General features: G+C 36.4%; 3 protein-coding genes across 4 annotated transcripts; 2 read left to right on the forward strand and 1 right to left on the reverse strand.

Annotated features, from left to right (window-relative positions):
- The first annotated feature begins 1,716 nt into the window (after window positions 1-1,716).
- On the forward strand, window positions 1,717-5,117 carry gpx7 (glutathione peroxidase 7). The gene is made up of 3 exons (XM_015381844.1): window positions 1,717-1,931; window positions 4,315-4,576; window positions 4,707-5,117. Exons 1-3 carry the CDS (start codon window positions 1,788-1,790, stop codon window positions 4,868-4,870), a joined length of 570 nt encoding a protein of 189 aa, XP_015237330.1. The 5' UTR covers window positions 1,717-1,787; the 3' UTR covers window positions 4,871-5,117.
- Window positions 5,118-5,810: 693 nt separating this feature from the next.
- On the reverse strand, window positions 5,811-7,647 carry LOC107089193 (interferon-induced protein with tetratricopeptide repeats 1B-like). Its single transcript, XM_015381841.1, has 2 exons — window positions 7,643-7,647; window positions 5,811-7,582 (listed from the first exon to the last, which is right to left on the reverse strand). Exons 1-2 carry the CDS (start codon window positions 7,645-7,647, stop codon window positions 6,208-6,210), a joined length of 1,380 nt encoding a protein of 459 aa, XP_015237327.1. The 3' UTR covers window positions 5,811-6,207.
- A 2,600-nt stretch (window positions 7,648-10,247) lies between these two features.
- On the forward strand, window positions 10,248-19,160 carry LOC107089200 (receptor expression-enhancing protein 6-like). 2 transcript variants are annotated; one of them, XM_015381847.1, is made up of 6 exons: window positions 10,248-10,380; window positions 13,656-13,749; window positions 15,221-15,359; window positions 16,015-16,183; window positions 16,277-16,422; window positions 18,738-19,160. In XM_015381847.1, exons 1-6 carry the CDS (start codon window positions 10,248-10,250, stop codon window positions 18,789-18,791), a joined length of 735 nt encoding a protein of 244 aa, XP_015237333.1. In that variant the 3' UTR covers window positions 18,792-19,160. The 2 variants fall into 2 exon arrangements, with proteins under 2 accessions (XP_015237333.1, XP_015237334.1); XM_015381848.1 differs by lacking the exon at window positions 10,248-10,380 and adding an exon at window positions 12,039-12,165.
- The last annotated feature ends 497 nt before the right edge of the window (window positions 19,161-19,657 follow it).

Consider the following 19,657-nt stretch of genomic DNA (forward strand, 5'->3'; position numbering starts at 1 on the left):
TATATACTTGCTAGTGTTTTCCAAATAAACATTCTGATGTGGACTTAAAAAGGATTTGGAAGAAATGGGAAATACAGTGCAAAGCACACATTTTCAAACAACAACTGCTGCGTAAATATCAATTATATACATTTTTACAAAATAAACGACTAAACACCAAGATAGATGAGCTGATGACTAATAAAAGGATGGCAAGATCAAATTAGTTTGGGATAGAAAATAATGGCTTTAGTTTACTCAACTCATAATTTGAATTAATGTTTCTCTAACAAAAACAAACAAATAAAAACTCTGTTGGAGTATACAGTTCTAAACACGGCTAATAATAGAAACCGTAAATAAATCATATTGCATTTTATTTTACTAAGGCTGAATAAAATTTTCCTTAGTTTTTATTTAGTTCAATTTCAGAAAAAAGATATCAAGATCTTCTATTTGCTACTTTGCAAACCCGTTATACAGAATAATTTTTGGACTGTTTAATATTTTAACTAAGCTACTTATTAACGTAACTGAGCACCCGTTACTTTGTGTAGTTTTCGAGGGTTAGTATCGCTAAATGTATTGAATCCCAAGAAAGTTCCGGAATGCCCATGACCAGACAGGTATTTATATGCTGCATTTAGGTGCAACTCGTAAAGAAAATACCGAAACAACTCCTACTCTGCATCTTAAAACAAACTGATTCTGGGCATGTTAGAACGTAATACCGGTGACGTTTGGCCTGTGTAAATAACCGCTGTCTCGATCACAAAGTTTTATTTCACTGTGTACTCGAGTTTTTGTTTTACAGGAAAAATTACAACTCTTTTTTCTTTTTTGCTGCCTTTTTTTTTTATTATTAAAACGTACATTCCGTTTAAAAGAAGGAGAAATCCGTTTGTAATGTACCAAGATTTAATTTATTATTATTATTATTATTATTATTATTATTATTATTATTATTATTATTATTATTATTATTATTATTATTGGTTGAGGCTTAGGTGAGCTGGGAATAGAGTCATCACACCTATGTTGGGGGGATAATGGGATTGGATTTAGACTCACTTTAGCCTAAACAACAACAATACTGTATCATTATTATTAACTATTATTATTATTATGAGCAGAAGAAGAACAATAATAACTATAATAGGAAGAAGAGATTAACAAAGTCAACAATGTTGGACTAGTTATGGAGGGCCATAAGAGTTCCTTAAAAAGAAATAAAGCAATTCCAAATTAAAAATTTAAATCATACAATTAGAAATCCATATAAAGACATTGCTGTAATCTCACATTTCAATTGATCATAAAAGAAGAAATTAAGTTGTATATATTAATCAAGCACTAATTACTGCAATTTGAAAATATGTCTTCAATTCCTATTAAATTGAGATAATCTATCTATCTATCTATCTATCTATCTATCTGTCTGTCTGTCTGTCTGTCTGTCTGTCTGTCTGTCTGTCTGTCTGTCTGTCTGTCTGTCTGTTTTAGATCTTTCACAATTTGTCCTCTACTTCTGAAATAAAAACTTTATTGCTGTTATAACTGCAATATTTACCACAAGAAATACATAAAATATTAAACATATTTTAAGTTATGTAGAAGAGAGGGTTCCCCTTTTAAAAATAAACAAATTACTTTTAATAGAAATCTTTTATTCTGTAATAAACGCCCATCCTTTTATTTTGTAGGCATTAGGAAGTACCGGAAGTCATGCTTTGACTCCTCGTAGCTTGACAGAGATTGACGCGTCTCTCTTCTGTTGAGTTGGCAGTCTCATTAGTTTTACTGTGAAGATGCTTCCCGCGGCTCTCTCACTGACGTCAGTCACATTATTATTACTATTTAACCTGGCAGAAAGTAAACAGAAAGACTTTTATACTTTTAAAGTGGTCAACAGCAGAGGAAAGCTAGTTTCTTTGGAGAAGTATCGCGGTTCGGTGAGTCCTGTTTAGTTTAGATGGGGAGTCTCCTCACTCATCTGCATGTGGGAATGTTGCATGTGAATGCACCTTTGTTCATCCTTAATCCCGTCTGTAGATATGACCAACAGTAGCTTTGCTGCAGCTCAGATTGGTTGCATCCTGCCCAGGATGTCCTCCCTGCAGCAGCCTACGTGGCAGGAGGCCTGCAGACCTGCAGCCTTGCAGCTGAACAGCCCCATCAGTTTCATTCAAACCACCAGATCTGACTAACCTTCACCTAGAAACATTTTAAACTAACATCTACCTTCAACCATTAAAGAATGATGTCCTTTGCATGTTTGTTTAGTATTGTTTGTTAACTGGACACGCATTCCTTTAATGAAATGCATAAAATGTCAATAAAAAAGGCTTTAAGGCAAACAATTTCCTTCTATCTCATGGGCAGTGGCGATTCTAGACCAAATGTACCGGGGGGGGGCCAGGAGGGGGCAAGCATGTTTTCATGGGGGCCCAGAAAAGTATGAAATAAAAAAAAGGGGAAGGGATTCAAATATATTAAGAGAGCTGCATTAAGTGAAATTTCTATTCAATTAGGTTTAATTTCAATTTTATATTCTATTAGATCAATATCCATTCACAATTTAGGGATTTTATATATTTTTGACATAATTTAAGTTAAAATTACTTTTTTCTAAAACATCAGAATTAAGACTCAAGAAAAACGGATAAATTCAGCTGTAAAAAACATTTAGCAGAGGAAACTGGGATGCTATCTACATCCCACTGAAGCTATTACCTTATCTTTTTTTTTTATATTTGGTAAAACAGAATTTGTAAAGAAAAAAAATGAAATAAATCCAAAGGACCTATCAGTGACCATGTCTGTTCCAGTGCAGATCATCATTAGAATTTCTTTGAGTATTATGTCCTCAGTACAGGGGCCGGGACATAACCGCCAGGGGCACCGGCCCCCGTTGGCCCCTGTCTAGAACCGCCCATGCTCATGGGATTTAAATAAAATTATAATACATCTAAAACATTTAAACCTAAACTTCTAAAAGGGTTTCNCCCCTGTCTAGAACCGCCCATGCTCATGGGATTTAAATAAAATTATAATACATCTAAAACATTTAAACCTAAACTTCTAAAAGGGTTTCCACAGAGGAACTGCTCGTCTTTAGATGCAAGTCTTGGCATAACCTGCTGCATATATTAACAAATAATAACTGGAGTCTTTGCTTCTTTTCCTGTAAGACCAATCATTTTATGTGATGTTAAAATAGTTAGGTTCTGTTTCAACAAATATCCAATTGTTTTTCTTAATTGTAATTAAATATTAATAACCCCGGAAAAATCAGTTTTTAATAATGCTATTTTTTATTTTCTGTGTGGGGTTTGTTTGTGTGTAATTTAGCTGCCTGTATCATTGGATCTAAAATTATTTATTTTTATATTTATTTGTCTATTTGTGGATCGTTATACACCAACCCATCTCTAAGAGATGTTCTGTTTTTTTAAGATATAAAGCAAAGAAGAAAAAAATGAAGTTTGAGTATTTTTCTTTTGTCACGGTTTTTGTGGAGGTTTTTGAGGACCCAAAAGCAGAGATGAGGAGGCAGAGATGAGTTTCGCTGATTTAATAAAAACATCAGGGTGAACACGCATGGAGAGCAAGGAGATGACAAATCAACAAAACATAAGAAATCTAGCAAATAGGACCTGCAGAGGTGGTGTATATATTAGGAAAAGAACAAAGGATGGACTAATGAGCTAATATGGAGCAGGTGTGAATAGAAGTAACTAGAAGGGAGCCAAGGGGAAAGGAACAGGCACCAGGGGGCAGCAGAGAGTAACTAAAGTCAAACAAAACTGACAGAAAACAACTACAAAGACACAGAAATAACAAAGAAACTAAAAATAAACTTAAACAAAGGGCAAAACCCTGATATTTATCTAATGATGAAGTTCTTTTTTTTGTCCTGGGGTTTATTATTTTGCTTTAAAAGGCCACACAGAGCCTGATGTTTAGATTGTTACAGTGACTGCTAGAAGATTATGTGTTTTATTTGGAAATTAATAACACTTTATCTGATACCGACATTAGGCAGGTTACCCTGCAGGATTATTAAGAAGATATTCTTCAGCAGGAGTCGAGCTAATAGCTACTCAGAATAGAACTTGAACCACCAGAGACATGTCAACAGTTGGGTTCAAACCAATATCTAATTTTTTCCTAAAGTTTTCTCTTTTTAGTTTCGAAATGCTTTTTATTTATATCTCATCTATTTCCTTTTCATTATAAACAATATTATTTAATTGACAGCTAGACAGTACCATGATGCTACCACTGCCATGTCCACATTCACTTATCACTGATTTAGCTTTCCTGTGAACTCAGGTGTCTCTGGTGGTGAACGTTGCCAGCGAGTGCGGATTCACCGATGAGCACTACAGGGACATGCAGGAGCTGCAGCGGGACTTTGGGCCGTATCACTTCAATGTTCTCGCCTTCCCCTGCAACCAGTTTGGCCAGCAGGAGCCCGGCAGCGACAAAGAGATCGACAGCTTTGTGCGCAGAGTCTACGGCGTCTCCTTCCCTCTGTTCAGCAAAATCGCAGTCGTTGGAACAGGAGCCAACAATGTTTACAAACACCTGGTTGGTGAGTCACATGTGATGTGGGAAGAAATGATCACTTTTATTCCATGAGTCAAAGTTCTGTCTTAAAAAATGAAATCCTGAAATGTAGGTTTTAGTTTTGCTCTGAACGATTCATCTCCTATTCTGTGCAGAGGTGTCAGGAAAAGAGCCTGACTGGAACTTCTGGAAGTACCTCATCGACGTTGACGGTAAAGTGGTGGACGCTTGGGGGCCGAGGGTTTCTGTGAAAGAGATTCGCCCGAAGATCGCTGACATGGTGCGGCAAATAATCCTGAAGAAGAAGGAGGAGCTTTAACTCGCCCTTTTCAGCCACAAACTGAACCCTTATGTTACCTTTCCATTCTGACAGTAATTTCTCCAGTCAGAAGCAGCTCCTGCTGCTTTCTGAGCGCACTGATCAAACGCCACTCAAACGTCAGCATTTAAAGATGCATTTTAAACCAAAGAGCTCTTTTTTTAAGCAAAGGTGTTTTTTATAACTATTTTTGACTTATGGAATAAACTTTTACTGTGACTCTCACTTTCTACCAGGTTCGTTTTATAAACGGCTTATTGATCCCTGCAACAGATTTTTCATCCTGTTTTCATGTTGCCAGCTAAACTATTTACTGCTATTATCCCTATTATGAACAGTTAAAAGGAGGGTATTTTTAAACTTGCACAGGGCATTAGGGTAAGTGGAATACCCGTTTAGTCAGCCTTTTATTAATAAATACTATTAATTATTCCCATCTGTTAAATAGTTAAGCCAATGATTTGTGTCAATAATTATTTATTAATGTTAAGTAAGCTAACTGATATGTAAAAATGGGTAAGTTAATGAAAAAAGGTTAAAAAAAACAGACATTAAGAGAGACACAGCAAAAAAAAATAAATAACAGAAAACAAAGCAAACAAAAAAATGTCTAAGTAAATCAGTTAGGGTTAGTAGTATATAGTATTTAATTAAGTTTGATTAGCTTAATTTAGGTTTAGCTAATAATAAGGATATTTTCTTATTTGCAGCAGCTTATTTCTATGATTTTTCTGCATTTGAGGATGTACAAATTAATTGAATAACAGCGCCCTCTGCTGGAGGATCCGAAAACGACCACAGCGCTCTGATTCGTTATTACTACACTGATATTTTAGACTGAAATACTTAATGATTCTAAGTCAGAATAGAGAAAATAGTAATTGGAATATTAATTCAAAAGAAAAACGTTGTTGTAATAGCAACACCGACGTATGTTTGTATTTACAAAAAAAGCCTCATCTGGAAAAAAAAGTTACTTTTTAATTAAATCAAAATAGCAATTTTGACAAAGGCACTCAACAAACGTAGTTGTAAGTATGATGCAAAAATGTTTTCATCTGGATTTTGCCGAAATGATAAAAAACATCAAACTAAATCTATAAAATGCCTAAATGTGAACATCTGCTAGAAATTGCTTAAATCGCTAAATGTTAAAAGTTTAACATTTAGGAATAATAATGTGGAGGGATATTTCCATATACAATATGAATTTACTGTCCATTATTTCTTATGATTTTTTTTTTCTTTGTCTTGCATGCATATTCCAGTGGTGGCCCACATTAGGAGCCTGATACTTCTCAAAGTCCACCCACATTAAAAACTGAACATGATCTCATTCATTGTGATAAATGCAGCAGGAAATCTTCTATATCTCTGCTCACTGGTTGCCGTTCTTCCTCACTGATCTTCTCCAGCCTTCTGATGCTGTCCTCCCTATAGAAGCTGTGGTGAGGAATCATGGCTGCTCTCATGTAATATGTGATGGATTTGTTTCTCTCCTTCTGACTGTACTGCAAATATTTAGCATAGAAGCTGGAAACCATCTGCTCTTCTTCAGGATCCAGCTCAGTTCTGAGCAGCTCCTCAAACAACTCCTCAGCGTTGGCTCGCCGGTTTGATTTTGCGTATATGTTGGCCAAAGATATTTGCATTTTTAGGGAAGAATGAGGATAAAGAGCAATGGTCTCTTTGTGAAGACTAATGGCTCTCTCTATCAGGCTTCGCTCGAGGTGATTGTTGTTCGGGGAGAAGACTTTCCTTTTATAGCAGATTGCTGCACATTTCTTCATGTAACGTGCATTGGGATGTCTTTCCAGAGCCTCTTCTGCTAAATCAATAGCTTCATCCATGGAGACGTAGATCCTATAGAGCCTTAGTAAAGGTTTCATGCCACTATAGCTGCTGACCGGCTTTCTTAACACTCTTTGGGCCAATTTTCGGGCTTCATCCTGAATTCTTGTGCCTTTCTGAGCTCGAGCTTCCAGGTAAAGAGCAGAAAGATACAAGTTTTCCGGGTCGTGTTCTTTGGCAATTTTTACTTTCTCCAATAAATCAGAGTCAAAGTTTTCCTTGTGGTGCATGAAGGCTTTTACTAATGCTAACACTCTGCTGGTTTGCCATTCCACCACATCCGGCTGCATCCTGATTGCTCTCTGGAAGTAATCTACAGCCAGAAGCTTCTTATCTCTGCCGAACTTCATCAGAGTCCAGGCTTTTTCAGCACAGATTTCTGGATGGGGGTCGTCTAGAGACGGAGACGGGTACTCCATCTTCAGGGCTTCGATCTTTGTCAAGTATTTTTGGGTCTGTGTTTGCTCCCCTATTTGGAGGTGTAGCCAGGCCATATTCCCATAATTGACCACCAACCAGGGGCCTTCATCTGAGACGGTGTTCCTCAGCTGCCGAAAAGCCTCTGCAGCTCTGCAGAAGAAACGCCGGGCCTCTTCAATGAGGCCTAGCTGATGGTGAATGAAGCCCTGCAGGTTATAAATGTGACCTAGCCAGCAGTATCCCTCCTCGAGGCCAATGTCCTCCAGAGCTTCCCGGAGGCAGAGCAGTTTAGACCTGCTGATGTCCAGATCCCATGTGAAATGACACTCCAAGGACACTAGTTTGGATTCCAGTGCTGATCGATCCTGAAAAGCACTGAAAGGGTAATAAACGATTTGTAGTGAGTTGAATTTTTTTTTCAACAGCTTGAAAAAGTGATATCTGAGGAATGGAAGGTAATAAAACTAATAGGAAGAAGAATGAATGAAACAAAACACATACCTCATCCTGCAGCCGCTGTCCAGATACAGTGGTTTTAAATAATTTTTGCTTTCTGTTCTGCTTGTTTGGGTGCGGCACCATAAAAAGCTGTATTGTTCAACTCTTGGACTGCTGTAAATATTTTCATACTATTCATGGGTTGAAACTGAGCAGTCTGTCTTCTCTAACAAATTAGAAACTCTTAACATGGTACTCACTGACACGTTGGTCCAATGACAAAGCAATAAGCTTGTTTTCCGTCCGAAGTCTGACAGCAGAGTGAGCGCTGACTGAACCCTGAATGAGGTAGGACATATTGACTCATTCTGATCTGAAAGGCTAAAGTTCAAGCAGAGCTGTAGATGCTGCAGTCAAAGTCTTCTTTATTTGCTGGCTCCAAATGATATGACCCTAAGCTTACTATTATGTATTTTTCATAGAAATATAAACCCCAGAAGCAAAATGTTCTTTTCCGTTCAGTTCAATCTTTAAAGAACCAATTTACAATAACACCCCGAGACACTGTGGCAAAAAGGTGCGCAGAAAAATCAAAAGTTTTAAAGCCTGGTTCTATTCAGTAGCCTAGTTGAAGGGGGATGTTGGATTTTTAATTGTTTTTGGAAGCATACATATCCTAATTAACATAGTCTATTAACCTAAAGCAATATGCATAGTAAGGTTGTTAAATGTCAGGTACGCCGGTCATTGACCTTGACCAAGACACCGTACAGTATAACTGCAGTCAGTTGCTGGCATGGCGATCACTGCCCCTACATAGTTAGGGATAAATGTAGAGGACAGATTTCCCACTGTGATCAGCTTCATATTCATGGTAGGCAACTTCTTTGATTGTATTTTTTTGCTCAGGCTACTCGTAAGCCAACAGCCCGCCAAATGTTGTTAGGGCAATATTATTGGCATTACTGTTAAATAGAAGACATTTTACACATTCAGTAATAAAATGTCACAGGGGATGGTATGGGGGGGATGGTCATTTAAGATGGGGGATTAATTTTAAGATTATTTTAATAAGAAGGGGGATGCCATCCTCCCTCATTCCCCCTCAACTATTTGTTCCATTCAAATTATTTATTTTCTTGTTTTGTTTGTTAACTTTTGACTATTATGTTATTCTTATACATTTTTCTAAGGTCCAAATTTGTGTGACCAGTTTTTCTATAATCTTTTTTTCCCCATTGTGGGACAATAAAGGGATTTTCTATTCTATTCTATTCTAAAAAGAACTGATCCAATGTGCTCATTAAAAATCTAATCCACATATAGTTACATTCCAATTGAACTTAAAGCATTTATTATTATTTCAGCTAAGCTAAATCCAATTATCAAAGAGCTTTGACATTGTTCAGTTCAGAAACTTATTGATTAAAAAAAAAAAATACCTAAGTATATTTTACTCAAACATTTGTGTATAACCTTTGAACTTTAAACAACAACATAATGACATAAATACCAAGAAGAGTTCATAAGTAGAATGTAACATTCTTATTAGTATAACAAATTCACGCCAGTGGAACAGTTTTACTCAAGAAAGTAAAAAATCGTTCTTTTCCTGATTTGGTTGAGCTGGTTTCCCTATCTTTAGAATGGCCAATATCCAGGACACCATCAGTATTCACCTGATCTTGCAGCAACAGGACAAACTTGCTAACATGCTTTTTGGAATATCACTACCAGCTTTTTACAGCACTTACTTTTGCATACTTTTAGGGATTGTGCAGTTTTTATTTAATTCTTTTACTGTGGCTGAAGATCCTGTCTTGTCCGACCTGCTTCACACTCATCATAAACTGACTAAGATTTAATTCACTTCAGTTTGTTTATATAGCGCCAATTCACAACACATGTCATCTCAAGGCACTTTACAGTTCACCAGATCATACAGTCAAATTAATTCAAAGTTTTCTATCTAAGGAAAACCAGTTTATTGCATCGACTCATTGACTCGAAGGCAATCCCTCACACTAAGCATGCTTGTAGCGACAGTGGAGAGGAAAAAAATCTCTTTTAACAGGAATAAACCTCCAGTCGGTCATGCAGACTGACAGCTGCGATGCTGCAATACACCAGGCCCTCTGACCACCAACAGCAGGGAAGATGGGGGACGTGTCTTGTTTGAGGACTCAGCAACTAAAACAGACAGTGAGGGCAGACCCCTACATCCCTACATGTTTTCCAGGAAAAATCTATCAGCTTCATAAGATGATCTTGAAATACACCATTTTGATTAATAACTATATGTGAGGTTCCAGCCCAACTGCTCCATGAAGCAAAAGGAAACTCTCTCCATCTTTCATCAGTGGTTCATGAATCCAGTCATGTCTTATAAGTTAAATGTAACTGACTGCAGCATAATCTAATCTGAAACTGGGAAGTAATGCCCAGCAGTTATTTCACCACTGTATTTTTTTCAGAATTTAGATATCTGTTCTAAAAAGGCTCTCCTTTTGTATTCACTTGTTAACGATCCACTGCCCTTCATCATAGCTTTACCTCTTGATTAAAGCAGATTGTTTCTGTCAGAGGATTATCCCTCAGCTTTCCGGTTGCCTCCACCGCAGGTTTCCTCAGACTTCTCTGTTATCACATTGAACGTTACCAAAGGAACATGGGCTTGTTGAACGTCTTCACTTCAATCAAGGATCGAGCTGAAAAGTTTCTTAACGAGAAGAACGTGGTCACTGATTTTCTTGGAAAGATAGAGGAGAAGACAGGAATTAAGAAGAAGGTCATCGCCATAGGTAAAGTGGAAACTGTTGTGTAATCTGCTTTGTTCAGTTACAAAAAAAAAACGTCTATATGATTCTGTATTTTGGTTAGATTCAGCAAAACCAGCACTGGGACACTTGTATTGTGTTATAAGAATTTGTTGTTTTGACCTAAAAAGCCATTTAATTATTGCTTAACTGCTCCTCTCATGTTAATCTTGGCATGGTATTTGCTGCTATATTTTTAAGAGTCAGAATTATACTACAGAATTATATCTGTAACAGCTTGCAGGCCAATTGTCATTCATGGGCTATATCCAATTTTCAAAATAAAATACATTGCAAATACTATCTAAAAATAAATAAGCATTTCTAAAAATAAGAATTTGAGTAGATGAATATGCAGATCTGGCTATCTAAAAAGTGTTTCTACTCTTACAATAAGATAATTAGATATTGTGCATTTAAAATAAGACAATGAAATTGTATTTTCTTGCTTTAAATGCAAACAATCTTATTCTATTGGCAAAGTGTCTCACCTACCTGCTTAATTCAAGAAAAAAGGCAGTCATTTTAATAAAAATTAATTTGTATTTCAATTTTTAGAAATCTAAGGAAGGAAAAAAATGACTTCACATTTAATCCTTAAAAACATACTTCTTTGACTACAAGTTTCAAGTAATACTATTCAGTAAATATAATTGAAAAAATTGAGATTTGTGTTTTTTTAAATGTGTTTAGTGAGATATTTTTGAAATAAGCCCGCTTATTATGCAGCACAGTAACTGGGCATTCTAGTGTGCTAGATACCTATTTTGAAAGTAACTATAGCTGTAGCTCATGCTAACAAAACAACATCTATGCAATCTGATTAATGATCTTTAACATTGCTAAAAAAAAAAAAAAAAAAAAAAAACTCCTACTAAGAAGTATAGCTTTGCATTTTCATATATAGGAATGCTATAAGTGCTTTACACTAATGAAATTTAAATACTGTGCTTAAAACTAGTTAAGGCTACCAATTACTATTTAACTTATTTCATGCAGTAAGCTGGGCTTCGTTAAAAAGTAAATTTTACTGTATTGTATTAATGGTGGTTAACAGAGGTCACGGTTAGGCCGATGTATGGCAGCCATGTTTCTGTTAGCCTGCCCCAGAGCAGCAGTGGCAACAATGGGGTCCTTGGACTTCTTAAAGCTGTTTATAAGTACTGTGCAGAAATTTACAGTACGTTAAATAACTTACTGTAAATGATAACTGCTTGGATGCCCTTCCTGTTGAGTCAGGAAGGGCTTCCGGGATAAAAACATTGCCAACTTTGTGAGGAAGTAGTAATGACTTGCTATGGAGACCCATAAATTTGGTAGCACAGCAAAGGAAAAGATGAACAGTCAAATTGCCTCAAAATATGATCTAGTATTAATTAGTTCTCGTTAGAAGGGGACGGCAAAAATAAGAATTATTTTTAAGTTTATAGTATCTATTAAATTGTTGATTATTATGAACCAAGTCTATTTGGGCATTCATAGATAAATCCTATGCAGCTGAGGCATTACCAGAATAAGAATCAGGAGAAAAAGAAAACAGATGCACTCTCTGAGGGTCAGCTCTGTATTATAAATCCCGTGAGCATTAGACAGAAGCATACTGAGCCTGAAGTGGATCAGTGACACAGTGAGAGGAACATGATGTCAGTGTGGTGCCTGGCAGCGTTTGTCTCCCTCTCAGAGCAGCAACGTCAAAGCAGATTATCCTCAGAGGCAGGCAGCAGGGCAGGACGGCCTCCATGACTGAACAGCAACGTAAGCTGATCAGAGGTAGGAAGGAATTGTCACTGCTTATCGTCTGTGAGTACGCTGCATGTTGCTCTTGTTTTTACTGTTGTTCAGGTTGGGTTTAAACCTTAGCCAAAGTTTGAACTTCTTGCTAACAAGAGAAAAAAGTAAGATTGTTTATAGCAGTTGTTGCACCTCTAGCTTGTTACAGATATTGCATTTCTTTATGAATTCCCAAACTTTCAGGGTGGTGACCAATAAGCAACTGGTATGGAGCACCTACCAGAAAACCAAATATGTAAAAGTAGTAAGAAGTCAGTCACAAGCTCATTGGAAGATGAATCAGTAGACAACCACAATGTGTCATGATTTTAATTAAAGTTCAGACCCAAATGCTGAAGACCAAACAGGAAGACCAGGAGAAAAGGTTTAACAGGTTTTTTGAAGAGATAATGCAGAGAGAAGTGTTGCTCTGAACACTGCTTAACCGGAACTGAAAAGTGGGGTGGAAGACACCGCGATTAGTTCAGGCTCAGTGGGAAATTTGATTCGTGAACTTGGAAAAGAGGATCTGGTTGCTGACTCACGTTTCCAAAGAAGTTGTTGAATCTTTGACTCCAGTCTGTATGCTGTTGTTCCAGTGTTTGTCTGATTCGGTGGAGGGCAGAACAGGGTTTACCCAGAATGCGGTTGTTTGTAGTTGAAAGGAGAAGCTGACTGCCACTCAGATTTCCTGCGGTACTTGAACGGGTCGAAGTGGAGATGAATCCCTTTCTCAGTGTGAAGCTCAAACGATCTCTTGGGAAAAGTGGATCCAAATCTTCTGTTTGTAACCCTAGCTCAGCTTGAAGCTCTGTTGATCTTTCCAGGGAGAGAAGGTCCAAAAAAATCCAGTTTGCAGGATGACTTCCTGCCAAGAGAAAAAGACAAAAACAATGTTAAAACTCAGGTTGACAAGAACTCAGTTTGACTCAGCAAAACTCAGCTTGGCTAGAGTACCCAAAACTGGCAAACACTCTGGCGTCGAGGTAGTGGCAGTCAGCAGCTTAAGAACACTACATTAACGAGGAAACCATCAGCAGGTGTGTGAGGAGGCGGACCAGAACCGGGCGCCACCTGGTGGAGGAAGGGAGACAAATACAGAAACAAAAAACACACAGACATGAGTCCTGACACTATGGATAACATTATATTAATATAAAAAGCATAATCACAGAATGGTTTCACTTTTATATCACAATTTGATTACCTTTAAAACTGAACAGCTTCGTTAAAACATTTCCCAAAAGCATTTTTAGGATATATTGCAGGTAGCAAATTGAAGGAGCAATACTTCCATCAGTCTGTCCTTACAGGAGAGCTGGCAATTACACCCAATGTTTGTTGATGACTAAATTATTTAATAATAAAAATAAAAAAAACAGGAGAGAAGCTTGTTGCATAGAAAGCCTTAAAAAGCAGAGGACTTGGCTGAAGAAAGTGATAAAACCTATATCAGATGTAATGTAGTTCTGCTGTGTGTTTCTGTACAGGTGCTGTCTCACTGACTGGACTTTATCTGGTATATGGATATGGTGCTGCTCTCCTCTGCAACCTGATTGGATTTGTCTATCCAGCATATTACTCGTGAGTTTTCTTTTCTCAGCTTGTTCTCTTGACGTTCTAATGGACGCCATACGCTTTGTATAGTTACACTCAGTCTCATACTGACTAGACCACATCCTGGTGATGAATGTGTACTATTTTCCAGCTGTGACGTCATTGACTGTGGGTCAGATACATGTATAAGGTTTTATAAATGTATAAGGTTCTTGCATCTGCAAGAAAGGTGTCTTAATCAGACTTTTATTTTATCCGGCAGGACTTGAGGAGGCCAAAATTATGACAGTTTATCTTGGTATTAATCAGATTTTCTGATCAAATAAGGTTTGTTTGGAAGCTAATTTTATTTGGCTAATTCCCCTTGCCCCAACTTAATATATTCACTAAGAACCATGATCAATTATTCATGTGGGGACTCTAATATGTTCAATCTGTTTCTCTAAACTAAGGAAGCCCAAAAGAAAGCCCCAGCAGGCTTTGACCCAATCAACTTTGGCCTTAGATTATTCCAATTCGGTAGCATATATACTTTACAACACATTTATATCACAACATAAATATTAACCCAAAGTATGCCCTCAATGTTTCTGACTCGAAAACCATTTTGCATCTGTAAATTCCTGCCATGCTTCCTTTTTCTAGAATACGTTTTGATGCTTGATCAGTCTACCTGACTAAACTGTTGCAGATGGAGAGCTCCCTCAGTGACATATCCCGAGACAGACATTATTACCAATATTACTCAGGTTATTTTCACATCCCTGCTGTTTATTTGTTTTAGATACCCTATTGTTTTTTTATGCATTAATATACTTGCACATATCTAGATCAGCTTATACAGCAATGAGTTTCTTCAAACATGAGAATACTATGTTTTTGTGATCATTTTTTGTGAAATGGAAACATGCAGACACCCACAAAGGTAATATTACCTCTGCAGGATCTGTATGTTTCAATTTGTCTGCCACACTGCCTCTCTGCTCGTACACCTGAATTTCCCTCTATGGGACTATAAAGGATATTTATTTCCTGTTTTATTCTGTTTAATGTAAGAAGCCATAAGGCATATTTTTGCCTTTCATTACAAGATGTTGCAAACATTAAAGCAAAATTTGTATCCGTTCCCAGGCTGAAAAATCTAATTTACAAGTAAAGTTAAAGAAAAAAAAACGTTCATATTTCATATATCCCAATGTAAGCTGTGATGTTACTCATACAGTGCAGGTGGTTAAAATTGCACGATAAATAACAAGTAGTAGGGGGGTGTATGCATTCTGCTTTATGTAGACCTGGTGGAGTGATGGTGTGGTGGCATTAGACATCCTCCTGAGCAAAATACAGCTTTGCCCTTTGTTTGAAGGATAATTTAAAGTATCATCCTGAGGTTGGTAGAGTTTTCCGAACATGGTAAAAAAAAATTATCTCCCTTCTCTAACAAAGCAATCAAGAAAATGTATAATTCAACTCCTTAAAAAAATTCTCTATGTTCCTACAGAGTTAAAGCCATTGAAAGTCCCTGCAAAGAAGATGACACTAAGTGGTTGACTTACTGGGTGGTGTACGGTGTCTTCAGCCTTGGAGAGTTCTTCTCTGATATTTTCCTCTACTGGTTTCCATTTTACTACTTCTTTAAGGTGAGAGTGAGAACACATCCCAGGACCAATGACAAGGACAGAGGCCAAACCCTCGTTCTCCTGCCTGCTAAAGGCTTAGAATGGAAACAAGCTGTTAGAAACCAACCACTTCATCATATTCCAAATACAGCATCTAATTTATTTTGGGACTTTGTTCTAACTAGTCCAAGTTTGGCCCTAAAGCAAATGCAGCAAATACAGATGAACTCCTTAAAGCATTAAAAATATATATTAACTAAAGTGTAGTGTTTTTTTTTTGTTAGTCTCATGGTATTATCAGAGCAGGGCCACAAACACCCAGTGACCATCTTTTGCCAAAATATAATTTTTTCAGATCCATTCATTAAACTTAAATACAGGGGTTTTGAATGCTGTTAAATGGGGATAAAATAAAGATATATATATATATATATATATATATATATATATATATATATATATATATGCTATATATTAATTATGTTAAGCAAATAAAATTGAAGCACAGTAATATATGAACATATTTTAGTTGAAAACACAAAATAATGGCCACTGTTTGCATTTATCTTGTAGGTTAAGGTTCGAGTATTTCATGCTAATACAACTCCCTCCTTGGAAACTTTTAGAAAACATCTAGAAAGTGTGGAGAAGCTGCATATGTACTGTATGCTTTCAGTGTCTGTTCCTGTTGTGGTGCATGGCTCCCATGTCATGGAATGGCTCCCAGATTATTTACAACAAAGTGGTTCGGCCCATCTTCCTCCGCCATGAGGCCACGGTGGACAACATGGTCAGTGACCTCAGTGGGAAGGCCATGAGTGCCGCTGAGAACCTCACCAGAGAAGGTAGGAGGGCTTAAAAGGCCCAACAGGACTGGTAGAACCCATTCACCTTTGCTTAAGAAAGTTAAACCTCTTTTTCTTCATCTCCCCCCTCAGTACTATGCACTCTGATGAAGAATAAAACTCTAGTGACACCCATGCAGCAGGTTGCCCAGGCTGAACCTAAGAGTTTACCAAGCTCAACTGGACAAACATCAAATGCAAAAGTTGCTCCATCTGAGCCCAGTGAAGAGGAGCGTAGAGTAAGTAAAACCCACATTTATATGGTCCTCACAGAACTAGGATAATACACAGAACTAGGATAATAAGTCCAGAAAAAACCCTGAGAGATGGATGCAGCATCAGTAGCATGAAAAAGCAATGTGAAGAACAAACCCAGGAAAATGGCTTCATTACAGGCCTCCTCTGAGTTAATGGCTGTGATAGAACTCGTCTTATTTGACAAAATGAGAATTTTCAATCTTTGTGAATAAAAGGGATTCATTACTTTATTTGGAAAGTGATTAATATGTATTACTGTCATGATTTTAATGAATGTATTTATCACATTTATAAACACTTAGTCCCGCAGGGTAAAGTTATTTTTTCTTATTCTTTATTATTTTATAGGAACGGTCTGCTTCTTTATGGGTTTACCTCATGTTAAATGATTTTACTTTCCTGATACATTTCATTAGCATAATGTTTTTTTGTTTTTTTTTATAATTTTTGTAGTTTTAATAGATTTTAAATTATTGTATGTTTTGATTTGAAGTAAATCTGTTTCATCTTACTTTAATATTTTATCAAATGTTAAAAAAAATTATACATATTCTTTCCCTCTAATTACTTTTTAAAAAATACATTTTAATTTTTGAGAAGTGGACAGTGAAGTGTAAAATTAACAGAATTTGTTTAAAATGTTTTATATGTTTTAATTATTAGTTTCTTTTTGTAAATTAATGATCTTTCTTAGTACCTCTGTAATACTTTTTAATTTTTAGAAGTATTTTAGAACGCATGTCTCTAGCCACTAAAGGGAAGCTCTAAAAACCTTTTTTCGATGAAGAGCATTTGTGGTTTAATCCAATTCATTGAAAACCAGTAGTCCTATACCATGAAGCCTTCATTCCACACTGCAGAAAAAGTATATATCCTTACTGACAAACTTTAAATAAAATTGTGAGAAACCTATTTTAACAACATCATCTTATCCCTCTGTATTTGCCACCTGTTTCAGCCTTTTCTTGGTTGACTTAATCGGTGAGTAATATGGGTTAATTTTTGTCAGTGATGACCCTGAAAAATTAAATTCTTCCTCCTGGATGCATTTGTTTCTCCTCTGTAGCCTGTAGCTCCAACAGCAGCTGACTGATCCTGTTACAGTTTTCACAACATAGCAAGCGGAGGCATTTTAATTGGGCTTTAAATCTTTTCCCACTGTTAGCCGGAAGCTAAAAATTGTGGTTTATATGTGGTTTATGATCCATAAGAAACACCCATTTAAAAAAAGGCATGTGTTTTAATAAAATGTTTTTATTAAAATAATGCTTCACTGGGGTAAAATGTATAGCCTTTTTCATATCAGTCTATGTTCAAATAATGCTGTCATCATAAAGGAATAGAATAGTAATCAATAAACAGTCTAATAGCACACCCATTTTTTAATATCATTTTTTATCAAATGGATGAATCATGCCTAAATAACATATTAATAGGTTTTTAAAACCTAAATCATAGTTTTAGCATGCATCATTTATTTCTTTGGCCAACTTAACTTGGTAATAATCCAAAAGGGAACTATTTTGAAAATGTTTTGGTTAAAAATTAAACCATGAAAGTGATATTTTTATAGCCTATAGCAGTAATCAGAGGGATTTTAATAGGGGAGGGGCTTTAATAATGTGAACTGGTGGCGTTATATTCAACTATTCTTAGTTTTATTTTTTGCTTTATTAGAAAAGCTTTTTCTCCACATGAACACCAGTTTTTGTTTTTTTCTAATTGGGCTAACAAGGGCCTATAAATAAGCATACCATATGTGACTGATAGAACATTGTTAAAATAAACCAGAAGAGAACATGAAGTTTCCCCTAACATTACCAGTTACTCTTAATGTTCCCTAAACGTGCCATGGTTTTAGTTTTCTGGATCTCCCTGAAGGAAGATTTCAATTCAATTCAATTCTACTTTATTAATTACCAAAGGGTTTAATTTTTTTCCAATAAGTTTGCATCCAAATTAAACAAAACAATCTGGTCTTCATGTGGGAAAACAGCCCTGGTGGCTAAAATGGTCTCTGCTAGCTGCTGATAGAAACCTTTTAGAACCAGAATCCCTGCCATGACCCGACTGAGGATAGTCTGAGGGGAAATGATTTCTTCCACTTTGAATATTTGCGTCACTTAAGTTGCTCTTATTGTAAAATGTTGTAGTTTCACTCTTTGCCTGCACTTAAGAACCTTCATTTGCCCCGTCTCTTTTTCTGAAGCTCATGTTTACCAGCCAAATGTTTCACATAATGACAATTTTTAAATGCCCAGAGAATAACTCAGAATTTCATTTGTTTTGTTGTCAGTCAGATAGCAGCAGAAGAAGAGGAGGCTCTGTGAGGAAGAGGATGAGAGAGTGATGTTTTTACCCTTCGTCCTGAATGATCCAATCAAAAAGTGCTCCTTATGTCACAAAGACTCTGTTAAAGGGTCATATTTCTGTAGAAAAGGGGAATCTCTTTTAACTTTCTTGGATTTGAGATTTGGAGCCGATTTGTTGTCTTAAGATGTTCAACTCCTGAAACACTTGATCCATGTAACCTGCGCTGACAGATGTTGACAGCTGCTGTCTAATCCAGGAGCTGTATGCCAGAACAACTTCAAGACATGGGAAGATAAATCTAATTCTGACCTTCAGTTCCACTTCACCCACATAAAGTCCAATTCAGTTGAGACTAAAGGAGAGCTGAGTCTCCTAAAAACAAACAAGTTCATGTTGCTTACCTGTTTTTCTCCTTTGCAATTCTGAAATGTGGTGAATTTCATCATTAATAAACAATTTCTTTCCTTATCATGCATGGTTTATTTGCTGTCCTTTGAATAATGTCTGGAGTTGAAGAATACTTTAAGTCTGGTGCTCAACCTAATCCACATGGACGCATTTTGTAGTTTTAAGATCAGATTTTCAATTACAAATTTATATCCTCTTGAATGGAAAATGTCAGCACATCACAAAGCTTTTTTTTTTTTAGCCATTTTTTTCTTTTTGCTTTTGATTTAGACAGTAAAATGGACATTCATTTAACTCTTCTAAGACCAGTAAAAGTTCTAATTTTTCTGCTATAAATGAATTAAAATCATCATCTAGAGCTGTTCAATAAGGGGGTAGCAAAAGTACTGTAGGAGGGGTTTGTGGAAGTTTTCAGAAGAAAATTCTAACGTGTCAATTTTACACAGCTACTAAAAGTGTGAATTACAGATGAATAGGTGAAATTATTGATGACTT

Source organism: Cyprinodon variegatus, unplaced genomic scaffold (genome assembly GCF_000732505.1).
Source record: "Cyprinodon variegatus isolate N-32 unplaced genomic scaffold, C_variegatus-1.0 Scaffold243, whole genome shotgun sequence".
Lineage (NCBI taxonomy): Eukaryota > Metazoa > Chordata > Actinopteri > Cyprinodontiformes > Cyprinodontidae > Cyprinodon > Cyprinodon variegatus.

Bases quoted from the DNA above. Each gene is read 5' to 3' on its own strand.
- gpx7 (XM_015381844.1), top strand. From the start codon at position 1,788: ATGCTTCCCGCGGCTCTCTCACTGACGTCAGTCACATTATTATTACTA. The intron at 1,932-4,314 runs GTGAGTCCTGTT...CTGTGAACTCAG, and splicing joins TGGAGAAGTATCGCGGTTCG to GTGTCTCTGGTGGTGAACGT. The intron at 4,577-4,706 runs GTGAGTCACATG...TATTCTGTGCAG, and splicing joins TGTTTACAAACACCTGGTTG to AGGTGTCAGGAAAAGAGCCT.
- LOC107089200 (XM_015381847.1), top strand. From the start codon at position 10,248: ATGGGCTTGTTGAACGTCTTCACTTCAATCAAGGATCGAGCTGAAAAG. The intron at 10,381-13,655 runs GTAAAGTGGAAA...GTTTCTGTACAG, and splicing joins GAAGAAGGTCATCGCCATAG to GTGCTGTCTCACTGACTGGA. The intron at 16,184-16,276 runs GTAGGAGGGCTT...CTCCCCCCTCAG, and splicing joins TGAGAACCTCACCAGAGAAG to TACTATGCACTCTGATGAAG.